This window comes from Tympanuchus pallidicinctus, unplaced genomic scaffold (genome assembly GCF_026119805.1).
Source record: "Tympanuchus pallidicinctus isolate F22 unplaced genomic scaffold, pur_lepc_1.0 scaffold6, whole genome shotgun sequence".
Taxonomy (NCBI): Eukaryota; Metazoa; Chordata; class Aves; order Galliformes; family Phasianidae; genus Tympanuchus; species Tympanuchus pallidicinctus.
Window position 1 is genome coordinate 20,113,456 of NW_026294780.1, and position 22,893 is coordinate 20,136,348.

Genomic DNA, 22,893 nt, shown 5'->3' on the forward strand with positions numbered 1-22,893 from the left:
TTTTTTTTTTAAGGCATTCTATTTTAAATTACACAGCTCCTGGGAATGTTTCATTCTGCAAAGTTTTATTTGGGGCACAATAATATATTTTAGTTTCCTGAAAGAACAAGCAAAAGACTGATGTTGAAACAAGGCAAGTTGTTTTCTTCTTGTAGAATTTCCACACTAGTAATCTTTCTCCACTTCTTTCACTTTTTATTTTCAAAATATTTTTATTTATCTGTACAACACAACAACCTTCATCAGGATTATAGCTTTTGGCAGTGCTGAGAAATTCAGCCAATTGCTTGAGTAGATTAACCCAAATCTAGGCTGTTCATTTAAAAACAAACAAACAACTGTGAGGCTTACTCTACTTTTCATATAAAAATCTTGTATTATCTCGTGGAAACTAAATGAGAATTTGTCAACAGTATCATTTTAACATAGGGTTAGGAAAGTACTAACGTATATACATCAACTCCATAAGAAAAGTTAGGAGACTGAGTTTTTAGTTGGAAGGAAGAGTATACCGAAAAGGCAGAGTTCATTTAATAAGCTACAGCATGCTTTCTCTATTTTCTGCTTTTTCAATAGGAGAGAGAACAGATAAAGTAATTTTATAGATTTACTGAGTTACTCTATCTGTCTTCTTGGGTGCTGAACACTGATTTTTTTTTTAATGTACTAGCTTCCCTGCCCAATCCCCCTTTTCCCCAACCAACCTTTCCTTTAAGTAGCATTTTAACTAGTACACAACAATGGCTTTTGTCTTCATAAACTTCAGACACAGTGAGTCATTTCCATAAGCCTTTTTATAGAAAAACTGACCTTTTTTTTTTTTTTTCTGGAATTGAACCCTGTTTTGTGTGGGCTGCTGCTAATCAAGTACTTAGAGATTCTTTGATTTGTACTTTCAGTTCTGATAGAGAACATCATATGTAACTTTTTATCACTTGTGAATTTTAAAGCAAATGGGCTCCTTTTTTTAGAGAAAGTTCACTGTGGGGTGATTGATGTAAACAACTTTCTCTCACAGAGCTTAGATGCATGAACAAGATAAGTGGCTAAGAATTTCTGGGTCATAAGGAGATGTAAACACTAAATCATTCCAGGTATTCAGCTTTACCTGCATTCTTCCTGCTGAAGGCAGAAGAAGACTGATTCTGGTGGAATGGAAAATGTCGCTTTGCTCATCCCAAATAGATTTCCCATCATTAAGGCTATCTGTGACTTAGAAGATGTACTTTTAAAATTGTAGTACTTTCTTTTTTTTTTAAAAAAAAAAAAAAAAAACAGTCTTCTTCCTAGCTCATTTCTTACACAAACATGTATAAGGAACAATGCTGTTGTTTGGGACAGCAGTCTGAGAACTACAATGCCTGTCAATAGATCCATCTTGAAGAGTACGAAGGCTTCAATATTTGTTGGTGTACAACCTAGTCTTGACTTGCCCCTGTAAAAACAGGCTATATTGATTGATTTAGTGGGCTGATGATGAGCTTCAGTCCTCTGAGAGTCAGATTATGACCTTTAGTGTTTGTTCATGCCACTGGGGAATGGAACGTGCTGAAGGCCAAAATTGTGGTCTTGGGAGAAAAAAAATGAAATTCTTTGTATAGCTTGACAACAGAAATGTCTGTGAGAGAATGAAGAAGCTTCACTCTGGAATAATTCTTAAATTCAAATGAGATTCCCCAGGAGTCTTGGTTTCTTAATATTTTCATTGAAAATGCCTTAATTTACATCTGCAGTATAAGACTTTTCAAAGACTGCCTTGTTAGCAGTCTCTTTTCTGCATATTTGTTAGTAACATATTTCAGAATGTTTCTGTTTGATAGTATGTTGTTGCAAGATTATTATGTTACTTCCCCATCCTAATTCATAGAATCCTTCAGATCAGAAAAGACTGTTAAGATCATCAAGTCCAACCATCAAGTCTTCACCACCATACTCACTAAAATCTACTCTACATATCTACACATTTCTTGAACACCTCCAGGGTCAGGGATTCCACCACCTCCCTGGGCAGCCTGTTCTGATGCTTGACTGCTCTTCTGGAGAATATTTTTTTTTCCTAATACCCAACCTGAGGCTATTACCTCCCATCCTATCACTATTTACCTGGGAGAAAAGAACAATCCTTACCTCACCTCAATCTCCTTTCAGGTCATTGTAGAGAGCAATGAGGTTTCCTCTGAGCCACCTCATGTTCAGACAGCTCACTAGCTAGCACCCCTTTTCCTTCACGCAGCCTTCCAGTCATTCTGCCTCAAGCCTGTAGTGTTGCATGGAATTCTTGTGACTGAAGTGCAGAACTTGGCACTTATTCTTTTCAAACCTCATACAATTGGCTCCAGTGCATCAAACCAGCCTATCCAGATCCCTCTGTAACTGTTAACTAATATTGGCCAGGTTTGATTTGGTGATAGAAAACTATTTTTCTGGATTTTTTGATGGATAGAGAACAGAATGTATTAAGAGAACCAGGAAAAACTCAGATATTGCAAGTTCAGTCCAGCAGCAGCTAGTAAGCATGGCACAGGTGTTTAGTTGTATATTGGGATTAGCAGTGATATATTATCTCTTGACTTTCTGGCAGGCCAAAAATGCATCTAGGGATAAGATGAAAGGTACTGTAGAGCCCAGGATAATGTAGAAATAAGTAAGATAATAGCAGTGTTTTTAAGAAATTGGAGGTAAGGAGCTAAGTTTATTACAATGGGCCAACTTTGTAAGTAGATGGAGATGTAAAATGAGTAAGACATAGGGCACTAGGCTTTGAAAGACCTTTCATGAGGTCGGCAGGCTGGTTTATCGATTTACTGTTGTTTGAATTGGTTGTTTGGTCTCCTTTTGATTTGTTGATCTATTTAAAATTCTAAAAGAAGAGGGTGAAAGAAGGACAGAGTGGAGTAACTTCCTTTTGATTGCAGGTGTAACATCAACATTCAAATAAAAGGTATTCATTAGCTAGTACAATATTGTTTTTAGGCTCCATCTTAATTGTATGTAACTTGTATGTTTGCTTATTAGAATTTTTCTCAGAAAAGCAGAGGAATAAGGGAGAGTAGAAGATGAGAGTTTTGGATTGAGCTCAACAGCTTACTCTCACAAAGAACTAAGGAGGGTACTACAAAGCCCACCTCTTCAGAAAGGTGGCTTCCTTATTTTTTTCTTCTCCAAAGTCTGTGTTTGTCACTCAGTAGTCTGTGTTATATGAATGTTTTCTTTATCAACATGGCTTTAAGAGAAAAGCAAAGAGCATACTTATCCTTTGCAATGTTTTGGGTATTTTTTTAGGCTCTGACCCAACCAAAATTAACACAATTTGTTCATTTTAGCATCTGCTATTTTTATAATTTATAATTGTTTAGACCAGTATGCAAAAGACCTTATTATTGGCTTCATGTATTAACATTTTTTTTAAGTGCTAATTAAATAGTATTCTGTGCAAAGTAAAGCTTCAGAAAGAACTTGTTCTTATCTGTCTTCGGTCTCCTTGCTTCCTTGTTTTCATCAATAGTTGTCCTACTTGCACTGTTTTAAAAATAGCTGTTTGTGACAGTGGCCTCTTCTGCACGATAACCTTAAAACAAGGTGAAATGAAAGACATTTTACAATATTAGGTAAAGGTGGGGGTTTTTTTGTATGCATTCTATTTCGAATATTGGACCAGATTATCAACTGACGTTCTCATTGTTCTACTAAATTTCATGTAGTTATGCCTACTTAAAGGTCAAGATGCTTTGATTCTTTTTGATGGTCTGGATGTGCTCAAAAAGTGGGCACAGAAGAATCTAACGATGTTTAAAAGAGTCGAGTACAAGGTGTTGCACTTGGGTCAAGGCAATCCCAGGTACGAGTACAGGCTGGGAGAAGAACTCATTGAGAGGAGACTTGTGGAGATGGAATCCTGATGGACAAAGAACTGGACATGAGGCAACAGTGTGCTCTTGCAGCCCAGAGGGCCAGCAGTATCCTGGGCTACATCAGAAGAGAGGTGGCCAGGAGGGAGAGGAGGTGATTGTCCCCCTCTACTCTGTGAGACCCCATCTGGAGCTCTGTGTCCAGGCCTGGGGCCCCCAGTACAGGAAGGGTACAAAGCTATTGGAACAGGTTTAGAGGAGGGCCAGATAATCAAAAAGCTGGAGCACTTCTCCTGTGAAGAAAGGTTGAGGAAGCTGGGCTTGTTTAGCTTTGAGAAGGCTCTGGGAGACCTCATTTTGTCCTTCCAGTTCTTAAAAGGAGCTTGTAAGCAAGAGAGAGGCAGACTTTTTACATCATCTGAATGTGATAGGACAAAGGGGAATGGCTTTAAGCTAAGGGGGAATTGTTGTGAATACTCCATCTCCAGAGGCATTCAAGACCAGGTTGGATGGGATCGTGAGCAGCCTGATTTAATGGTTGGCAACTCTGCCTATGACAGGAGAGTTGGAACTAGACAATCTGTAAGGTCCCCTCCAATCCACATCATTCTGTGATTGTATGATAGGCATTCAAAACTTGACCTTTGTTACAAACTTTTGTACTTTGTCAAATGTTGGTGGAGAGCCAGCAAAACATCTGGTATGTTCGTGTTAACATGAGCTTGTATTACTTAGAACTCATTTGTGTTATAGCTTCTTTGAATCAGTGATGTTATGAATCTGGTGTTTTATTTCAGGACCTCAGGGCAGAAACCCCACTTGGTGACCTGTGGCATCATGACTTTTGGGGTAGCAAACTCAGCAGCAATACCAGTCATAAGTCGTATCGACCACTTACTGTCCTAACTTTCAGGTGAGACTTGCCATTTTGTTCTAGGTTTAAGATTATTTTAAATGCATATTGGCATGTTGATTTTAGGGAGGAGGCAAGATGAAAAAGGGAAAGACGAAATATCTGGAGGGAGTTGGATGTCCTTCCTTAGTCTGATTTTTCTGCTCTCTTTCTTAATCTCAAATTGAGTTTTAATTTTCAAATTGTTTCTTTTCCTAAGTACACGTTATTTTGACGTTGTTTTTCAATATACTTTTCAGAGATTGCATCTCATATACTTTGGTATTAGGAGCATTGTGGATCAGTGTGTTTTCAAGGAATGAAATGCATGTTCCCTCCACTTAGCCCTGCTGCCTCTTGTACTACTATTGTAGTTTCTGTTCCTTGCTTGGTTAGTAAAGCTGTCTGATGATTCTTTTTATAAATAGCATCAATCTGCTGAGGCCTAGGACACTGAGTAATTTTTTCTGTCTCTATCTCCCTGATATTTTTATTTCAAGTGAATGTTTGTCTGAGAGTCTGAGTGAAAAAGATGTTTGCTTGTCTATTTAACTGGCTGGTTTTCTCAGACAACTAATGGTTTACAAGGAGTCCTTCTGTAGATGCTGAGCTCATGTCTCGTTTGCCCAAATCCTTGTACAAAAAGAAAAAAAGCAAAAAAAAACCCACATAGCAACTGTGCACAGTAATGCAGAGAATCTTTAAGAACTGAGCCATAAACTTCTTTACTTTCCCCAAACAACTCTGTGCTATGGAACCAGCTGCTGCAGAATGTAGAGTTGGCACTGACTGTAGAGTTGTTTCTGGTCTAAACAGGAACTAAGATTGGAGAATCATTTAGATTCCTCCTCAGACTGAAGCAAAAGCTTTGACTCTTGAGATCAGTGTTAGTGTTTTAGCATGATGTCTCGCTGTCTTAAGGTTTCTTCACATTGCCATTGAGGAAAATATGCAACTGAATGGTATGTCTCAGTGTCTTAATCTTAGTAAAGCTTTGACTGCATTCAACAGCACATGCTTCCCTTTCTTTTCAAGGTCTCTGTGGTAGATTCCATCTTTAGTAATATCCCAGTTAGTTTAATGAGAGAACTGGGATACTATCATTACTATATCATGTGGGGGATACTATATACATGGTCCTTAAAATGCTGTTTTCACAAGTAAGAATTTGGCTTACTTAATACCCCAAGTTTAACTTTTCTGTGTATCACATCTATAATGAGTTAGGTATTTTTAATAGATTTCTTTTAAGCCAGATGTAGGCAGGTCAAATGAAGTATTTGAAGTTGTAAGTTTCTATGCATCTCACCTTCTTATAAAAGCACACAGAAAATAACATGCTCCTCCCTTTACCCTCTCCATTTTGCCTCAAAGTTCCTATCTTGGGTTGGATCTTAGACTTAATGTTTTCTACTTCTTTTCGTTCTGATACTTGTATGACATTTTCTCTAACCTGTCTCACAGATTAGTTACTAAGACTTGCTGCCTGACTACTTTCTGGATTGATGCTGGATTGTACCCAGCTGCTTTCTACATCAGTCCAAATGCTAAGATGTTTTTCTGCTAGAATGCCAGTAGAAATTGTAGTTTTATGCATTTCAGTTTCCATGCTGTGAATGTATTTAAAATTATCTCATCAAGTTGCTTGTGGACACAGTGTCTCTTAAGCCCAAGACTTCCCACAATAAGCTGGGAGTTCTGTTGGTAGCCAAAAGCCAGTTCTAACTTATCATCAGTGTGATTAACACAATGACATTAACATATGTTTTTGAAGAGAGTACATATTCTAAATATGGTATCTCATATGAATACCTTTAAATAAAGATCAGGATGTTGTTTCTGGCCTGTTGTGGTGATATGAATTGGTAAGACTATGCATGCCAGGGTTTGCTTGCATTTTTCAGCCTGTTTTGTTTTGTTTTGTTTTTGCCTTAGCTTTTGTTCGTTTCTAATACAGTCTTGGTTTGGGGGTTGGTTAAGTTGTCTGTTAGTATGTCTCTAACTATTCATGTAACTTCTAACCTTAATGCTTTTGTTTGTATATAGAATTAATTATCTTTTTGCTGGAGGCTTCTACCCAGTTGGTTTCCATGTCATCAATATCATACTGCATTGTACTATCTCAGTGTTGATGGTTGATGTGTTCTCAATATTATTGGGTGGATTGCAATTCACTAATAAAGGAAGAAGACTAAACCTGGCTCCAAAGACATCTCTTCTAGCTGCTTTGCTGTTTGCTGTACATCCAGTGCACACTGAATGTGTAAGTACTGAATACTTATTTCCAGCAATTTGTATCTTAGAAGTTTTTGACTGTCTTGATTAATTAGCTCTGACATAGCCTTTTACTGTACTCTTCGCTTATATATATTCTTAACTCTTCTCTTGACACTTGGCTTACAAGAACGATCAAATATTATGGTTAGTGCTTTCAAAACCTTGTAATTCCACAGGGCTGGACCTTATTAAGGAAGATAAATTAAATCATTTAAGTACAATAACTAAAGAAGGATAGCCCTAAACTACAGAGTTTTCCTAATTGCTGGATTAAGAATTCATTACTAGAAACATTAGCACATGAGTAGCCAAGAAGAATGGAAGATAAACTGAATGCAAATGCTTAACTACTTTTCATTCCAATTTGCTTTGATAAAAGGCAAGATGATAGAATATTGGAATAGGGTTATTACATAAACTCTGTATGTGACTATTAGGATATTTTATCCAGTTTTCAATCCATGATGCAATGGGGATACTGGGAAAAATGGAGAGGACTCAGAAGAGCTATGAAAGTGATTAAAGGATTGGAAATCATCCCATGTCATGATGGATCAAATTCCATGGATTTATATTTTTAGTATGAAGGAGAAGATTGAAGAATGGTTTTGTGTTTTTTTTTAATCACAGCCAGTAATTATGTACATGGGAAGCAGAAATTTGATAGTAATGGGCCCTTTAATAGCACAGACAGAAGCATAATAGTGACTGGAAGTTGAAGCTATAAAGATGTGAAATAGGAACATGGCATGTGAGTAGTGTCCAATTAAAATACCTGACCAAACATCAAAGTCACTGTGTGCAAGCTCTAGTGAAGACGAAATGATTTTCTTAAGCTGTTCTGCCCTCATAGCTGAGAAAGTTTTATGGCCTTTTGCTGGTGTATTTGCTGGCTTTGGTTCCTGATTGTTTAATATCTTATGAGTAAGAATACATGAAATGAAAAATAATTGCAATGCAAGAATATTTTTTATTTAGAGTTTGGAGGGACTGATGTATTTAAAAGGTACTAATTTTAACTTTGTCCTATGAAGAAACTCTGAATCCTCATTGTACAGTGTTCTGTGTGTGTGACACTGGTCTCTTTTCATTTAAAATATGGCATGTTTTTGTGGCCCTTTTTCATTCTTGTTGTATGTGATTGATGGGCAAGAGGTAACAGAAGAAAGTGCCTCTCAGTTAACTGGAGATTTTGTACGTACTGGAAACCTGGAGAAGGTTCTGGATTAGCAAATTCTGAACCTTATTTGGCAGTGTGGCTAAAACATCCTGTACTTTGTTCTTTGATGTTTGTCTACGTAACATCTTTTTTATTAGAGCACCTAGTCAGAAGGGTCCCTGATATGTTTTCCAAAACAGTTTTAGATGTCAAAGTGAAGTAAGAAAAGTCCTCAGTGCTTTTGGTGTTTTGATATAAAGTGAAATGTCATGGGAATCTTAATCATAATCTTGCTATTGACATCTTTATTAATATCCATAATTTTATTCATTGTCCTATTTAAAAATATATTTGTGAGGAGGCAATGGTTATTCAAACAATGGTCATATAAAATAAATCACAAGTGATGCAGTCTGACAGCTGTGTGAGCTTTGAAGACTTATGTACACTTTGGGCAAACAATGGAAGAAGAGGAAAAAGTATGCTTAGATAACACATCTCTTCTAAGATCCAGGAGCTGACAGAGGCTTCTGATCATCTTCCCAGTAAATGATAAATCTTGTTGCACCATAACAGTCATGATACTGCTATGGTTCCAGCATGAATGCATGTCAGGAAGCATCTCCTCAAAGAGCATTTCTCATTGTTTTAGAGCTGTGAGCTTCAGGTAGCAGGACATTCTGGTTTTGAAATGAGATGACATATTTTGACACAGAATAGTGAGGAATCTGTCAGTCTGCTGCTGTGGTTTTGGGTATGTGCAGCACAAAACAAACTTGTCATCTAAAACAGATCTTGAAAAGTTTAATGCTTTCAGTAGCCATGTAATAAAAACATCTATCATTATATGTATTTTTCTACAGGCAAGTAAACATTGCTATGGCATCTTTCTCTCTCTTAATAAATGTTTATTCTGTGTAATGCTTGAGAGATGAAACACAGGCATAAGAATATGCCTGATAAATTTAAAACTGAATTTTTCCATTTACGTTGTTATCAGACATTATGCACCTGATCCTTCTCTGAGATGAGAAAATTGTGCATTTGGAGTCATTTAAGGCCATATATGTGTTGTTAACTCCTTAATCTTTATTGTAATAAATTGGCATTTGTTTTCAAAATTGCCTAAGCTCACCTTTACTTTTATCACATTAGCTGAGAGCAGCTTGTCAAACTGAATGATGCTTTGTTATTATCACCTTTCCAAATGCTTCCTCTATGGGGCAGGAGAAGAAGCAGGGAAGTTGGGTGTTTGGCTTTGAATTAATGAAGAAGCTTTTCTGCACTGTTCAGGAACCACAAGTTTCTTCTTTTATGGTGCTCAACTGAGGCTGAGGGTGTAACAGAAGAGAGCTGCTTCTGTGAATTCAGTTCTGTTCTCATGTCTCTACACCTTCGCATGTTCTGAAGTTCTTCAGAAATTTACATCATGTTTGACTGATGTGCAAAAGAAATAAACTCTTTTCCAACAGGAGGGTTAGTAAATATCTTGAAGCTACATGAAAATGGAGTTTCTCTATTTACTTATCCCTTTCTCACAAAATGAGACCATGGATGAAGAAGAAGAATCAAATTTTCTGCTTTTGCTCCTGAACCATCACCTCATAAAACCAACACTGTTCATCTTCCCCAGGAAACATGGAACTTGGAGCTCCAGCATGTAGATATAAACTCAAAAAAAAAAAAAAAAAAAGGGAGTCTTTCCAAGTTCCTTGCTCAGGGTGCTTTCTCCAGTGAGGTCTGAACTTCTGGACTTATTCAGACTTCTGCCACGCCACTGTGTTATGATTTCCCCCAGAAAATTCATGGCACATTGTGACTTTTTTTTTTTTTTTTTTTAAGTCAGAATGAAGATCCAAGAATGTGTCACAATCACTTGTCTAAGCGATTGTAAATGCAGGTTAATTCCTTGAACTAAAGTTTGTTGATGGTCCCAAGAATGGTCTTAATTTAAATAGTTTGGTGCAGAGGTCCCAGGATGAGCTTCTGATTTTATTCTGCGTTACTACAGCTTCTGTTACAAGATGAAGCTGCAGGTAACTCTAGTGTAATCAAGTAATACAACACCAAAAGCTGCTGGAAGATGGCATTCCAGCAGGCTGAAAATTATTTCTTCATTGGGAGTATTCAGACTGCAATTTGAAGGCTGCCTTGTGTTCTGAAAGTAGGTAGTCTCGATTTGTACTTCAGCAGAGTTTCTGATTTTGTAGGGATTGAAGTCTTCTAAGAGTTCTACTGAAGAACATTGTAATCTAAAAATCTGATGGAATGGGGTAGTCTGCATTTTCTTAAATGAAGTCATGTTTTTTTCTTAAAAGTAGCAGTATTTCATAAATTTAAGCTAAATCATTTACCTATTTATTACTAAGCAACATCCAGTAAAACTTATGACACTGCTTGGAAAAATTAGGTATCACTAGCTGAGCAAACAAGATTTAAAGAAAAAGAAAGAGATATTAACAGCAATGGTTTTATACTTTCACTTTGTATACGTATGTATCTTTATGTCAAGTTTTCTAAGAATAAAGTCTGGTAATATCATTTATTTTCTTGTCTTTTTAAGGTTGCAGGAATTGTTGGCAGAGCAGATCTACTATGTGCCCTGTTCTTTTTGTTGTCATTCCTTGGCTACTGTAAAGCGTTTAGAGAAAGTAAGCATTGCATTTTATTTATCTTTAATTTTATGTTTTGTGTTATCTGTATTCATAAAGTGAAGTATAGCAGAACCAAGGTATGTTGTCCCTAATTCTTGTTAAACTGTAATAATTTATTTGCAGAAACAAATGTTTTGTAATGGGGCTGATATTTTAAATAGTTCATTGTACAGAAGCATATAAAATATTTTAAGAAGTATTTTAGAAAGAAATTAAACCTGTACTTTTCTATTATCGGTGTTATAGTGTACTTATGCTGTTGTGTTGGAATGGCTTAAATGGAAATGAACTTTAGAAACCTCACTTGTTATTTTTAATAAAGATTTATTCATATGAGTAAGCCCTCTGATTTCCAGCAATATGCAAGTGCTGGTGTATGCATGTTGATTATAGTGTTATTCATAGGATTTTTGTAAGACAACTGTGTTATTTTAACATGAAAAAATCCTTCAACAGAGATTTTAGATCTGTTGTATTATTTGACCTGAATGCAAGTTGGCAGTTCAAACAGTGTTTTGAAGGAATTGTCTTGGGATTTTTAAATTAATACACAAAAATACATCAATTTTTTATTATGAAAAACTGTACGGAATAGGCATTTTGGTTTCCAGATGTGTTCTAGCAGCAATAATAGTGGAATCATTTGGTGAACACATGAAGAGCTGTGCTACAGCGAGCTTGCACTGCATCAATTCAAAAGGCATTGTCTATAACGTTTAACTGCAGTTGAAAATGGTCCAGATTGACAACACAGTAATGGGATTGCAGGGTTTAGAGTAGTGGGGGGGGAGAGGGAAGGTAAGCTGGTGCACTGTGAGCTCTAAGACGCTGTCAGTAACCCTGTTAGTTGAGCTTACACTCCTTAGAACTACTTTGCTTATTTCTACTACACTTGATATCATAAGTTTAACTTGGTCACTTCAGATTATGCTTGTGGTAATTCCTGTTCACTTCTGTCTGTTTTTTTTCCTCTGCATACATTTCAGTTTTCAACTGAAATCATGTCTTGATGGGAATGGGCCTTGGGATCATGTTTGTTCATTAATTTTTTTCTCACCTATTTTAACTGGCTGTGTTTGTGCTTTGGATATTTCTTCTGTCAGCACCAGAGTAAATCAGACGAAATACTGGCTTTCTTGTTTATTGATAGAGGTATGCTGATATGGCTGGGGTAATAATTTTTGTTTGAAGACCTCAAGAGCCAAGTTCCAGAGTGCAGTCTTTCAAATAGTTTTGAGATGGAGGATATCTCAGGAATTATTTAGAATGTGATGTGTACTCTGACTGGGGATATTCTGAGTGGTTTTACAACTTTCAAAGGCTAGTCTGATGATTTTAAGTCAGTGTAGTTTCAAAAGTATTCTAGTATTAAAGTTCTTGTCACTGATGTAAACAAAACAGTGTGAAGTCAAGATAGTAAGAATTACTTAGTTGTTTTGTTGGATGCTATCTCATAATAACATCAGAGCTGTCTCTTACTCAGATTTGTTAAGGAAAACTATGGTCTGCCAACACTACTGCGCCTTTTGTTTTCCAGATCACATTTAAGTGGTTACTATCACCCTCATTGCCTGATTTTCTCTCAGATAATTCTTTGTGCCTGAAAATTTTTATCCAGGTTACATATAGTTCCTGCTTTGTGACAATTTCAGGTCTTGCAGATCATATCTTGCATCTCATAAATGAGAGAATGAAAAATTTATATCATCCAGCACTGTGGAGAGCATAATAATGTCTTTGGCAGATCTTACATGGAGCTAAAGGGAGGAGTCCACCCTTCAGGTTACTTAATCTGAATCTTACAAATTTTTAGGTCTGAAAATGGCCCAAACACTTCAAAGTCAGGATTTATTTCTCATCCGAGATGTGCCTTGCTGTAAAAACAATAATAATAAAAATAATAATTTCTGAACAGAAAGGTAGATGAGATTGACTGCTAGCAGTATTTCCACAAGCTTGATCTTTAGCCTCTTAAGTCAGCTGCATTTCATCTTGTGTCCATTACGAGGGGATTCTCAAATTTTACTGAGTTCAGGTTTCCCTACTGTGATCTTCAGCAGCTAACTTGGGCAGGCAACTTAAAAGCCTTTTCTCCCTGCTCTTTTTGTGTAGTCATTCAAAAGAGATGGACTTGTTTTGATGGTCAGTGAGAGGGGTGGTTTAGGTTAGGAACTTGCAATGGCCTTCTGGAGGTGCTTGAAACTCTTAGCTGTATAGAAGATTACAAAAGCTGGGCTTATAACTTAAAATATGTTTCCTTTGCTACTTTAGTTGGGGAAAAGTGCAGGCAGGTAGGTGCTGAAGTGGAGCAACCTAACTTTCTTTTGTCATAGACTGTAGAGAGATTTAGCTCCGAAGGAAACTCTGAAGGTCATCTCTGCTCTGACAGCTTAAGACAAGACTAGCTTTGTACGTCAGGTTGCTCAGGTCCTTAAACAGATGAGCTGTAAGAAAAACCCAAGGCAATTCCACAGCCTCACTAAGCAACCTTTCTAGTGTTTAACTGCCCTCATATGAAGATTTTTTTCCCTTATGTTCAGTTATAATTTGGTTTACTAGGCCTTGCAATTGCATCCTGTCCTTTCCCTTCAGAGAAGTCTGTCTCTGAAGGCTGAACTTGGATCCTCTTCAGCCTTCTCTAAAGGGAGAACGATAGGAGAACCAATTCCCTCAGCTTCTTTTCATATGTTATACTTCTGTGTCTCCTAACCACCTTACTGAATTTCCATCTTAATGATGCATCTCTTTCATTGGACACAACAGTGAACACAGTACTTTGGATGTAGCCTCACAAGAGCTGAACACAGAGGAAAACCATATTCACTCACCCATTGGATATGCTGTAGCTTATATAGCACACTGTGCATTTATCTTTTTTTCATCGCCACAAAAACACTGCTGACTTGTCTTCAGTTTGCTGTCAGTCAGGAACTCCAGGTCCTATTCTGCAGACCTGTTGTCTAGGCGGTCCCCAGACTGATCTGAAGCATGCTGCTGTTTTTGAATTCCATGAGCCTTATGTTAGCCCATTCCACCAGCTTGTCCCAGTCCCACCTGCTGGCAGTCCATTTCTCCACTGTTCCTGTGTATCCACTAGCAGAACCCCACCACCAACCACCACCAGTTCTACTTTCTGACCACACAATCTCTTTTCTTCTTTTGAACAAGGAGGTTGGTCCAATGTATCAGGGTCCTCATGTGTTGTCTGCTGTAGATAGTAGTGTCTTTATAGTAATGGCTGTAAGGGAAGCAGCTGTTTATTAAAAACTATTGGTGATAGGTGGACGATTGAACTGGATGATCTTGTAGGTCTTTTCTAACCTTTGTAATTCTATGATTCTAACATATCACAAAGAAAATACCATTTCTTTTCTCAGGATTCAGAATGTTTTCCTTCTGTTGGTAAATCATAATTATCCACAAGATTCAGAGTCTGCAATACTGCCAATGCTCATTGTTAGTTCTAGTCCAAGTAAACAATTGTTACTGCATCACTTTCTAGATCAGACCAAGATGCTCATTAATCTTTGTAGAGTGGCCTTTGTTATTATGAGGGGAGAGAAAAAAACCAAAAAACCTTCTGTGCATTCTGTTACATCAGGCTTATGTTTCTAATTATATACAGCACCTTCATGAAGATCCCCCAGAAAAATGATACCTAGCAATTTGTTCCAGCATTCCCATTTTATTTTATCTTGCTAGATTTGTATGTATCATTGGCAGGCATGACCCTAAATCCTGGGTAAAATGCCTCTGCCCTTGTTTCTGAATTTGGTTGTCACATGTATAGCATAGTTGATGAGCTGTTTAATAGGAGGAGGAGAAATATCAAAAAGGGATTTTTTTTTAAATTGTTATTAAAAAATGCATGGTATCATGGGGTTTTTTGGTTTATTAAAAAGAAAATGCAAATCTGAGCCTTTCAGCATTTATAGACTGCATTTGTATTGCATTTAGAATACAATTAACAAAAAATGTTTGATACTAGTTTGCATTTAATGATGAAGTTTGAGTGTCAGACTAAAACAAAGATTGAAAAGCCTGAGTTCATGATACTGGTATAGTTTCATCCTCAGTAACATACAGTCCAAGCAGCATCCCAGTGCTGTCAGACAGGTTATCTCAGACATTCACAAAGCACACACCTGTTCTTGCAGCAAGGCAAAGTAAGTTTTGTGTCCAGATGGGTTCCAGAAATCCTTTCTGCTAACATGGACTTAGTTGTTGTACTGTCATTGTTGAAGTCTTCTCTAACAAAAGTCATAGAAAAGAGACTGGTTAGTGTTTGTTTTCAATCAATCTTAAGTGAATGAACAGAGGGTGTTTAGGTTTTTTTGGCTTGAGAGTGAGGGATCATAAAAATGTCTGGGATGGATTTAGGAATACTGTGAGGAAGTGTAAATAATTCTGATGGCAATAAAGAGATTCGAGAAGTGGAAGTTATCAGTCTGGAAATCTTCCAAAGGAAAATGACTTTTGTAAAGCCCAAGATGTACTGCAGTTTGCTTACCTGATGTGGTTTATTTGTGGCTTGGTAGATTTTGGGGCAGAAAGTTTACTTCAGCCTGAATCTGTAGCATTACTTTTATTACTTTTTTCTTCAGCATTTCACTATGTAGGCTATAATTATATTCACTGAAATTCTGAAAATCTTTTACTTTTTTTTCTAATACACAGTTTTTGTTGTTACCAGAATTGACAGGTTAACACGTTTGCAAGGAACTAATCTGTTGTTCTCATTCTATTCTACTGTTTAAAAATTGTATTTATGGGGACAAATCCACTGCATAGGCTTTGGAGACAGCAAGAGCTGACAGCTGTTTAGGTAGGTTAGGTTTTGCCTTCCTTTGTCTTCAGCCTTGACAGTGATCCAGTGCATTTATTTGGCAACTCCATTAGTGTTCTGAGTAATGTAAAATGATGAGTTTGTGATATTTACTTCGTGTGAGTGACACCAGGCATGGATATTAAATGGGGGAACAACTGCTTATATGCTATAACTTCTAAAAATGACTTTGTACTGGTTGTGTGTTTCTTTTTTGTTCTATGTAGTCTCCCATTAATCAGCTGCTAGTTCATCACTGATATAATGAAATGTGCAAAGTAGACTGGTAGACTGTAGTTAATACTGAAGATTTATATTACCAATTTTTTTATTTTTATTTTTTTGTTAGTTTGGAAATGTTCAAGTCTTCTATGTGAAAGAGTGCTGTTAAGATAAAGGGAGAATTTGTTAGCTGTTTTGCAGCTAGTCAAGAAGCACTTACTTCTGTTAAACATTTGGGCCCTGATTTTTCAACTGTGTGCCCAGCTGTTCATGTTTGAACACATTGGGAAGGAGGAGTTGTATATGGAAAATGAGAAACCATAGCTGCTGCTGCTTTTTTTTTTTAAGGGCTGAATTTTTCTTCTCCAAGATGGTTTAATTTATGGATAGATGAGGATAGACAATCCCTCTACTGTAACGTCTGCCTAGTAAGTTTTGAGGTACATAGAGATGTTTAGGAACAGCATTTTAGTGCTACTGTTTTGTTATTACGTGAATGGCTGAGCTGCATTGCAGTAGTACATACATTCAGAAAACTGGAAACACAAAGATCTCAGGCTTAAGTTAATTCTAACAGTAGATTCTTAGTTGATCTTCTAAGACTAAGTAATTCAAGTAATTCTTTCCCCTTGTACAGCAGTGTGCAAGCAGGGAAGTCTTAGGGTTAAATGAGTATTTGTAGATGTTTAGCTGGAAGCTACTGTCCCTCCAGGCAATGCACATCAACAGAGTATATATATAAGCATGTGTAATTTTTCAGTGGAAAGTAAAACTTCCTTTAAAAGCTTATCATAATTGATTTTGCTTCAATTTTCAAATGAGATGGCACTTTCACAGGAGCAGTTACACCATTTCACTTGAGCATGGTGACTTATTAAACTGCTCAAAGTTGTCACTTGTCTAAGCCCTAAGCTGCTCAGTTGGTTTGAAAGAGGGAATGCTGAACGCCTGAATGTTTGGATTGATAATTGTTCCTTGATTTTCTTTTGCTTTGCTGTTACTAGCTTGACTTAAAAGTAAGACTAAGCTTGATGCTCTAAACATATTGTACTTTTCTTCATACCCTGATCTTTTGAGGAACCTTGTTTCATTGATTTGTGGATTTAGGACAATGCTGAGTGAGGTTTTTCAATAAATAGGATTAGCATCTAGGAAGGCAGAGTTGAAGGAGTATAGGTCATATATTTAGTATCAGTCAACTCCACATCATGAAACTCTTTGTTTTGCAGAATTTCCCTAGAGATGCTTTTACTGAAGTCCAGCAGCATGAGTATAGGTGCCTTCATGGCTTAGGCAGGTATCTCTTTAGATTTCCTCAGCTTTCAGACTTAATGTACTCTTCAGGCAGGGTCATCTGGAAACTCTTTTTTGTGTTGGTATAGAAACACTATCTTTTTCCAGCTTAAAAAAAAGAAAACAAAAAACCAAAAAAACCCTGTTTACTTGGCATGCTTACAGTCCTGTCCATCTGTTAATGGCACAATGCCCACTCACAATATGGTGTACCAGTTTCAACTAGGCACAGGTGCCAACCAAAGATTGGTTTCATTTTCTGACACAAGATTTTTCTGGTGGGAAGCGGCACTGTATTAGGGGAATGTGCTTTGTTATACTGATTACTTCTGTTGGCATATGTGTGTCATATAATAATAATTAGCACTTAATGCAGTGCTTTACATTTGCAAATCACTGTTAAAAATTGCTTGAAGGCATTTCTGAATGCTTCATATCTATTTTTCAATTCTAGTTTACTACTGAGATTTCTGCAGTGAGGATGTGGGGATTATTTGTGCACACTTAACAAGGAACAAGCACAAGATAATGCCTTTCATAATTGAAATTATCTCTTTGAAGTTTAATCAGAAATTGATTAATTTTCATACCATTACAGTTCTGTATATGACTGTATTGACTTGTTGAGACTGATGAAGAAACTAAAGGAACTGACATTATGGTTTTGGGAAGGAAATATTGATGCTTGTTCCTCTTTTTGATGTTGTATCTATGGAATTGTTTTTTGTTTACCATCTTTGACTGTCTTTGAGAGTTCATACTTAAGCTTGGCTACACCATACATGCTGAGACATTGCTGGCATCTGAGGCTTGGAATGTTCACAAGAAGACAAGTCTGTTTCTGTACAGCTTTGAATGTGTGCCTGAATGACATTCAATTATCATTTTTTTCCCAAGATCGTTCCTCAGGTTTGTCAAATGAATTCTGAGTTCTCCTTAATACATTTCCCCATCATTATAGCCTGGCAGCACTTTGAGACTTTAAAATTTGAATGATGGAATATTCTGATTAAAAATATCTAATGAGAAAAGCTACATGAAAGAAAGATCCAGTCCAGATCGTATCTTTCCATTCTTCATGGTAACCTAGAATCTTAGAGTAGTTTTATAACTGTTACTTGGATCTGTTCTGTAATAATGTCATCCAGCCCCTGTATTCTCTGGGTTATTTCACACTCTTTCCAGTAGAATTGTCATGTCTTCCTGAAGACAAAGTTTGCTTTTATTCAGGTTTGCTTTTTACTTTCCAAGTCAGAAATTATACTTAATTTTTTCTAAATGGCCAAGTCAGCTTGGCTTTGATTCCTTATCTCTTTTTTTCCTCTCCATTTTCCTCTTTAGTGGTAGGATGCAGACATTTAATTTTTATTTTTTTATGTTAATTCCAAGCTTCTGTAATCTCCTGTTTTGCATGATGTCCCAAAGGTATCAGTTGAGATTACTCTTATTTGGAGTAAATGTAATCAGTAGTTATAATTTAAAGCAGATTATTTTCTCTATAAATTCTGTGTCTTGTAGTTCATTGCTTTGCTTCTGTCGATGTTGTGAAAGTCATCTGACTGCAACTCTTCTGACCTCTTTGTGAAAAATGGAGCAAAAAAAGGCACAGAACACTTCTGTTTTCTTGGCATTGCCCCCATTTTCTCTCTCACCAAGTACCTGAATAACTGTTTCCTTGCTGCTTTTCTTACTAAAATATCTATGGGATTGTGGTTTTGTTCTTTACATACATTGTATTTTCTCATTTTGTGATGTGGCCTTTATGAATTTAATGCTTTATTAGTGTGCTGTTGTTACACTTGTCCTTGATAATTTGACCTTTCTTTTCTCCCTGCTGCTTCTTACACTTAATCATCAAAGCATTTGTGAATTGCTGAGTTTGATCTCTTGCTGTACATACTTTCTACCATACTCCGTGTTAACATAATCTTTATTTGTGCATTGAATGCTGCTTCACTTCTCTGGGAAATGCTCAAATGTCCCAGCTTCTCTCTCCCCGAATTTAATTCTTGAAAGAAGAAATCTCCTACCTGAAGTAAGCATGCTTCAGCAACCTCTTTGAAATCCATTGGCTTTACTGCTCTCTCTTTTACACTTACTAGGAAGGCTGATTGTTGTTTTGTGCTCATAGTTTGCCTTCTGTCTTCACATTCTGCCAGCTACTTTCTTTCTACATTTGGAACAAGCACATTTCAAAGACTGGATGGACAGTTGCAAGCAATCTGAAGAGTTTGAAGGTCTTCAAGGGATATATTTAGGATGGGTACTTTTTGTTCTTAGCAATGCTTATAGAGAGAATTTTGAAGCCTTGTTCTCCATGAATTGCATGCATACATGAAACATGTTCTGTGCATTTGATGTCAGCTGGGATCTCCTCATTGCGTTTTTTGTTCTTGTCACTACAACTTTTCTTCAGCTGTTATATATTTTGTAGCTGTTATATATTTTGTATTTCATGTTTTGTTTTGTTGTCATTGAGATGTATATGACTTCTTTCCTTTAGAAGGCTTTCTTTTCAATTTGACATCTGCACCTCTGACGTCTACTCTTACCTCAACTATAAGGATGTAATTTGAGATGGAGGTTGAAGAAACATATGCCTGCTACATTTTATTTCAAAGATAAATTGTAAACATCTTAATATTCACTCAGTTTAAGCTTTTAAGTCTTAGGTAAGAAAGGAATGCTAGAAGCAACTTCAAAACTTATTCTTCATAACTTTTACTATCTTCTGCAAAAGTACTCTGCCCCAAAATGAGACCAATATCAATAGGTCCTTTTCATACTTGTAGTGATTGTACTTTACTCACCAACATCATCTAAGTTAGTATACTAGTTTCACTTTATCATCAGTGAAGAGCAATAGCTACTTCTCTGAACTTGAATTAGGTAGGTAACTAGATCCCTAAAGGGGTCTCTCTCTTTCAACCAATTAGAAACTACACTTAGTGTTCTGTTATGTTGTTCTGTTCTGTTCTCAGATGTAGGTGCCTACTTCTAGTGAATGAGATCTTATTTCTGTCATTTGTCATCTCCATAGAACATTATGATAGTTCAGACTAAGTATTGAGGGTCAAACCTGCATTAACAGTAGGAAAGCACGACTCTAGAGATCAAGGAAAATATATTAAAAAAGGGTTCACTCAATGAATATAGAGTTCAGCTTTGTTTCTTCACAGGCCAAATGAAAGGTGGATTCTTGTGTTGCCTATAGAGCCCATGTTGCTTGAATCAAGAATATGTCTCTGAATAAGCTGAGTGCTTCCCTCTGTTGCTTTAACTTGTGGAGTAGAGATTGTGACAGATATGTTTTTATGTGAAGTACCCATGTACTGTGTGTGCAATAATACCGTGACTGTAGTAAGGCTTATTGTTATATCAGTCTCAGAAATGCCTGCTTGTAGAACCCAAAAGCAGCTACATGGTGTGGTCTTTAAAGATTCTTTCTTTGACTAGAAGCTGTTGATCTTGATCTCTTGATCTCTTAACCCCACAGTTCTTCACCCAGTCGTAAAACTGTTTCTCTGCTCAGATGCTGGAATTATTGAGCTCTGTGGCATTCTGTGGTAGTGCTAATGAAATGGCATGAAGCACTTGCTAAATGCAGCAGCCCTGGAAAAGCGACTCATTGTGCCTGTGTAGATTAGACTGCTGTTGAAGGAGTTTGTGTGTGTGGTGCTGCTTCATATGTAACCATTAGAAATAACTTCATGTTCCTGTGGTAGCTTGGAAGAGAGTAGCCAGTAATATTAGAGTTGTAGCTAAGGAAGATAAATGGATCCAAGTCTTGGGAATTAACCTTTGCAGATGATAGATTGTGAAAACTGTGTGAAGCTTCTGCCATTCTAATTAGTCTGGCTAAGACATCTAGCAAATGGGAAGATTTCTAATGTCTCAGAGAAGAAAAAAAGACTGTAATAAATGGATAAATGCCAGCATATTACAGGAGGCACCTCATGCTTTTCAAGTCTACGTAACTAGATTCTGACTAACAGGAAATCTTGTGAGATTAAATGCTGGTTTTCCTTTTATTTCTTTGTTTTTCTTTTTTTTTTTAATATTCTAATTTTAATTTCTAACTTTAATTTTTAAATGTATATACCTAATATTATGACATGCTTTATTTTGACAGATAAGGAAGGACATAATTTTTCTGTATTCTGGGTGCTGGTGAGTGTTCTCCTAGGTGCAATAGCCATGCTGTGCAAAGAGCAAGGAATTACAATACTGGTAAGAATCCTCTTACTGACTGAATTTTGACCTCAGCATCTGTCAGGTGCAGTTGTAAAGTGTACAAAGATGAATGTTCTCCACAACTAATCACGTAACTTTTTGTTCTCTTCAGCAAACTAGCAGTATTCTAATAGAGCTGTATTGGTTGTGTCTCCATAGCCCATATGTTGTAAATTCATTTTATCTTTTGTAAGCAGTTTGCATGTATCTGTTAATTTCTTGCAAAACTTGAAAGATTAGCAGTGTTAGTTTCACTGTGTGTCCATGTTCATTGGCCTTGTTTTTCAATGTATAATTGTTGAGATGGTGAATCTACAGGCCTCTCTTGAAGGCCATGAACAGAGATGTAATTGGAGGAGAGTATTTTTAGAAGCTCCACCTTCTCGCTTTTTTTTGAACATTCTAATTAGAAGTAGGGTCATTATTTATTTCTAGCGCTGAGTCTTTTCTTTCTGTTCCCTATTTAAGGAACTGTATATGCAAACAGGCACAGTTACTTTTCAAATTCATTGTCCTCTCGCTTTCTGTTACTGAAGTGAAGATGCTCCATTTTGAGGGATCCAGTAAGCCACCTGAAATGCTGCACCTGTGATTTATACCTTTTATGTAGTTGTATATCTGTATAAGTAAATCTAATTCGGTGCTTTAACAGACATAAAACAAAGCAACAGAATCAGAAGAACTATTTGCAGCAAGGACATTCTTGTCCTTCTTAGAAAAAAAAATTGTAGAAGAAATCACTGAAACCATCTTCCTGTAGGACGTTATTTTCAGACAGACATTTGCAGGCTGATGCATTTTTTCAAAGGTATTTGTGAGGACATATGTGAGGATAACCTAAGAAATATTCTTAAAACATCCTGTGATTATGTCTTCTAATGGTGTAAGTCAATTCCATCCCTCTAGGGAAACTTGCATCCTCAACTCCCTTTTCTTTTCTGTGTACCATTGCACACAGCCTGGGAAACAAACAAGAATTAGAGATCTGTGTGTGGTCGCAGGACCATAATCCTATTGTGATCATTAGGACATGGTAGGACAGCTTGCATAACTAGAATGCAGTCATGGACAGCTATGTACTTTTTAGGAAAGACAGGCCAGCAAGGCGAGATGGTTGAGTTGCTTTTTATGTAAGCAGACAACTGGAATGTTTTGAGATCTGCCTAAGGATGAGTGATGAATGGGCGAAGAGCTTATGGATGAGATCTGAGGAGCAGACTAACATGGGTGACATAACTGTGGGTGTTTACTACAGGCTGCCTGATCAGGAGGAGGAAGTTCATGAGGCTTTCTACAGACATCTGACATTAGTTTCATGAGTTCAGGCTCTGTTCTCACGGAGGATTTCAACAACACTGATATTTTCTGGAAAAGGAACATTGCCAGGCACACACACAGTCCAGAAGGTTCCTGCAGTGCTTGGATGATAACTTTCTGGTGCAAGTGGTAGAAGAGGAGCCAGTGAAAATAGGTGTGTTGCTGAACCTTGT

The 22,893-nt window shown here is 36.9% G+C and overlaps 1 protein-coding gene across 4 annotated transcripts in view; it reads left to right on the forward strand.

Moving 5' to 3' along the window:
* TMTC4 (transmembrane O-mannosyltransferase targeting cadherins 4) overlaps positions 1-22,893 on the forward strand; it is a 56,013-nt gene that overhangs the window by 3,089 nt on the left and 30,031 nt on the right. For all 4 annotated transcript variants that reach the window (XM_052705896.1, XM_052705897.1, XM_052705898.1 and 1 more), the window contains exons 3-6: positions 4,646-4,761; positions 6,787-7,003; positions 10,740-10,827; positions 21,303-21,400. In XM_052705896.1, coding sequence (XP_052561856.1) covers positions 4,646-4,761; positions 6,787-7,003; positions 10,740-10,827; positions 21,303-21,400 — 519 coding nt within the window. The remainder of the gene's footprint in view (positions 1-4,645; positions 4,762-6,786; positions 7,004-10,739; positions 10,828-21,302; positions 21,401-22,893) is intronic.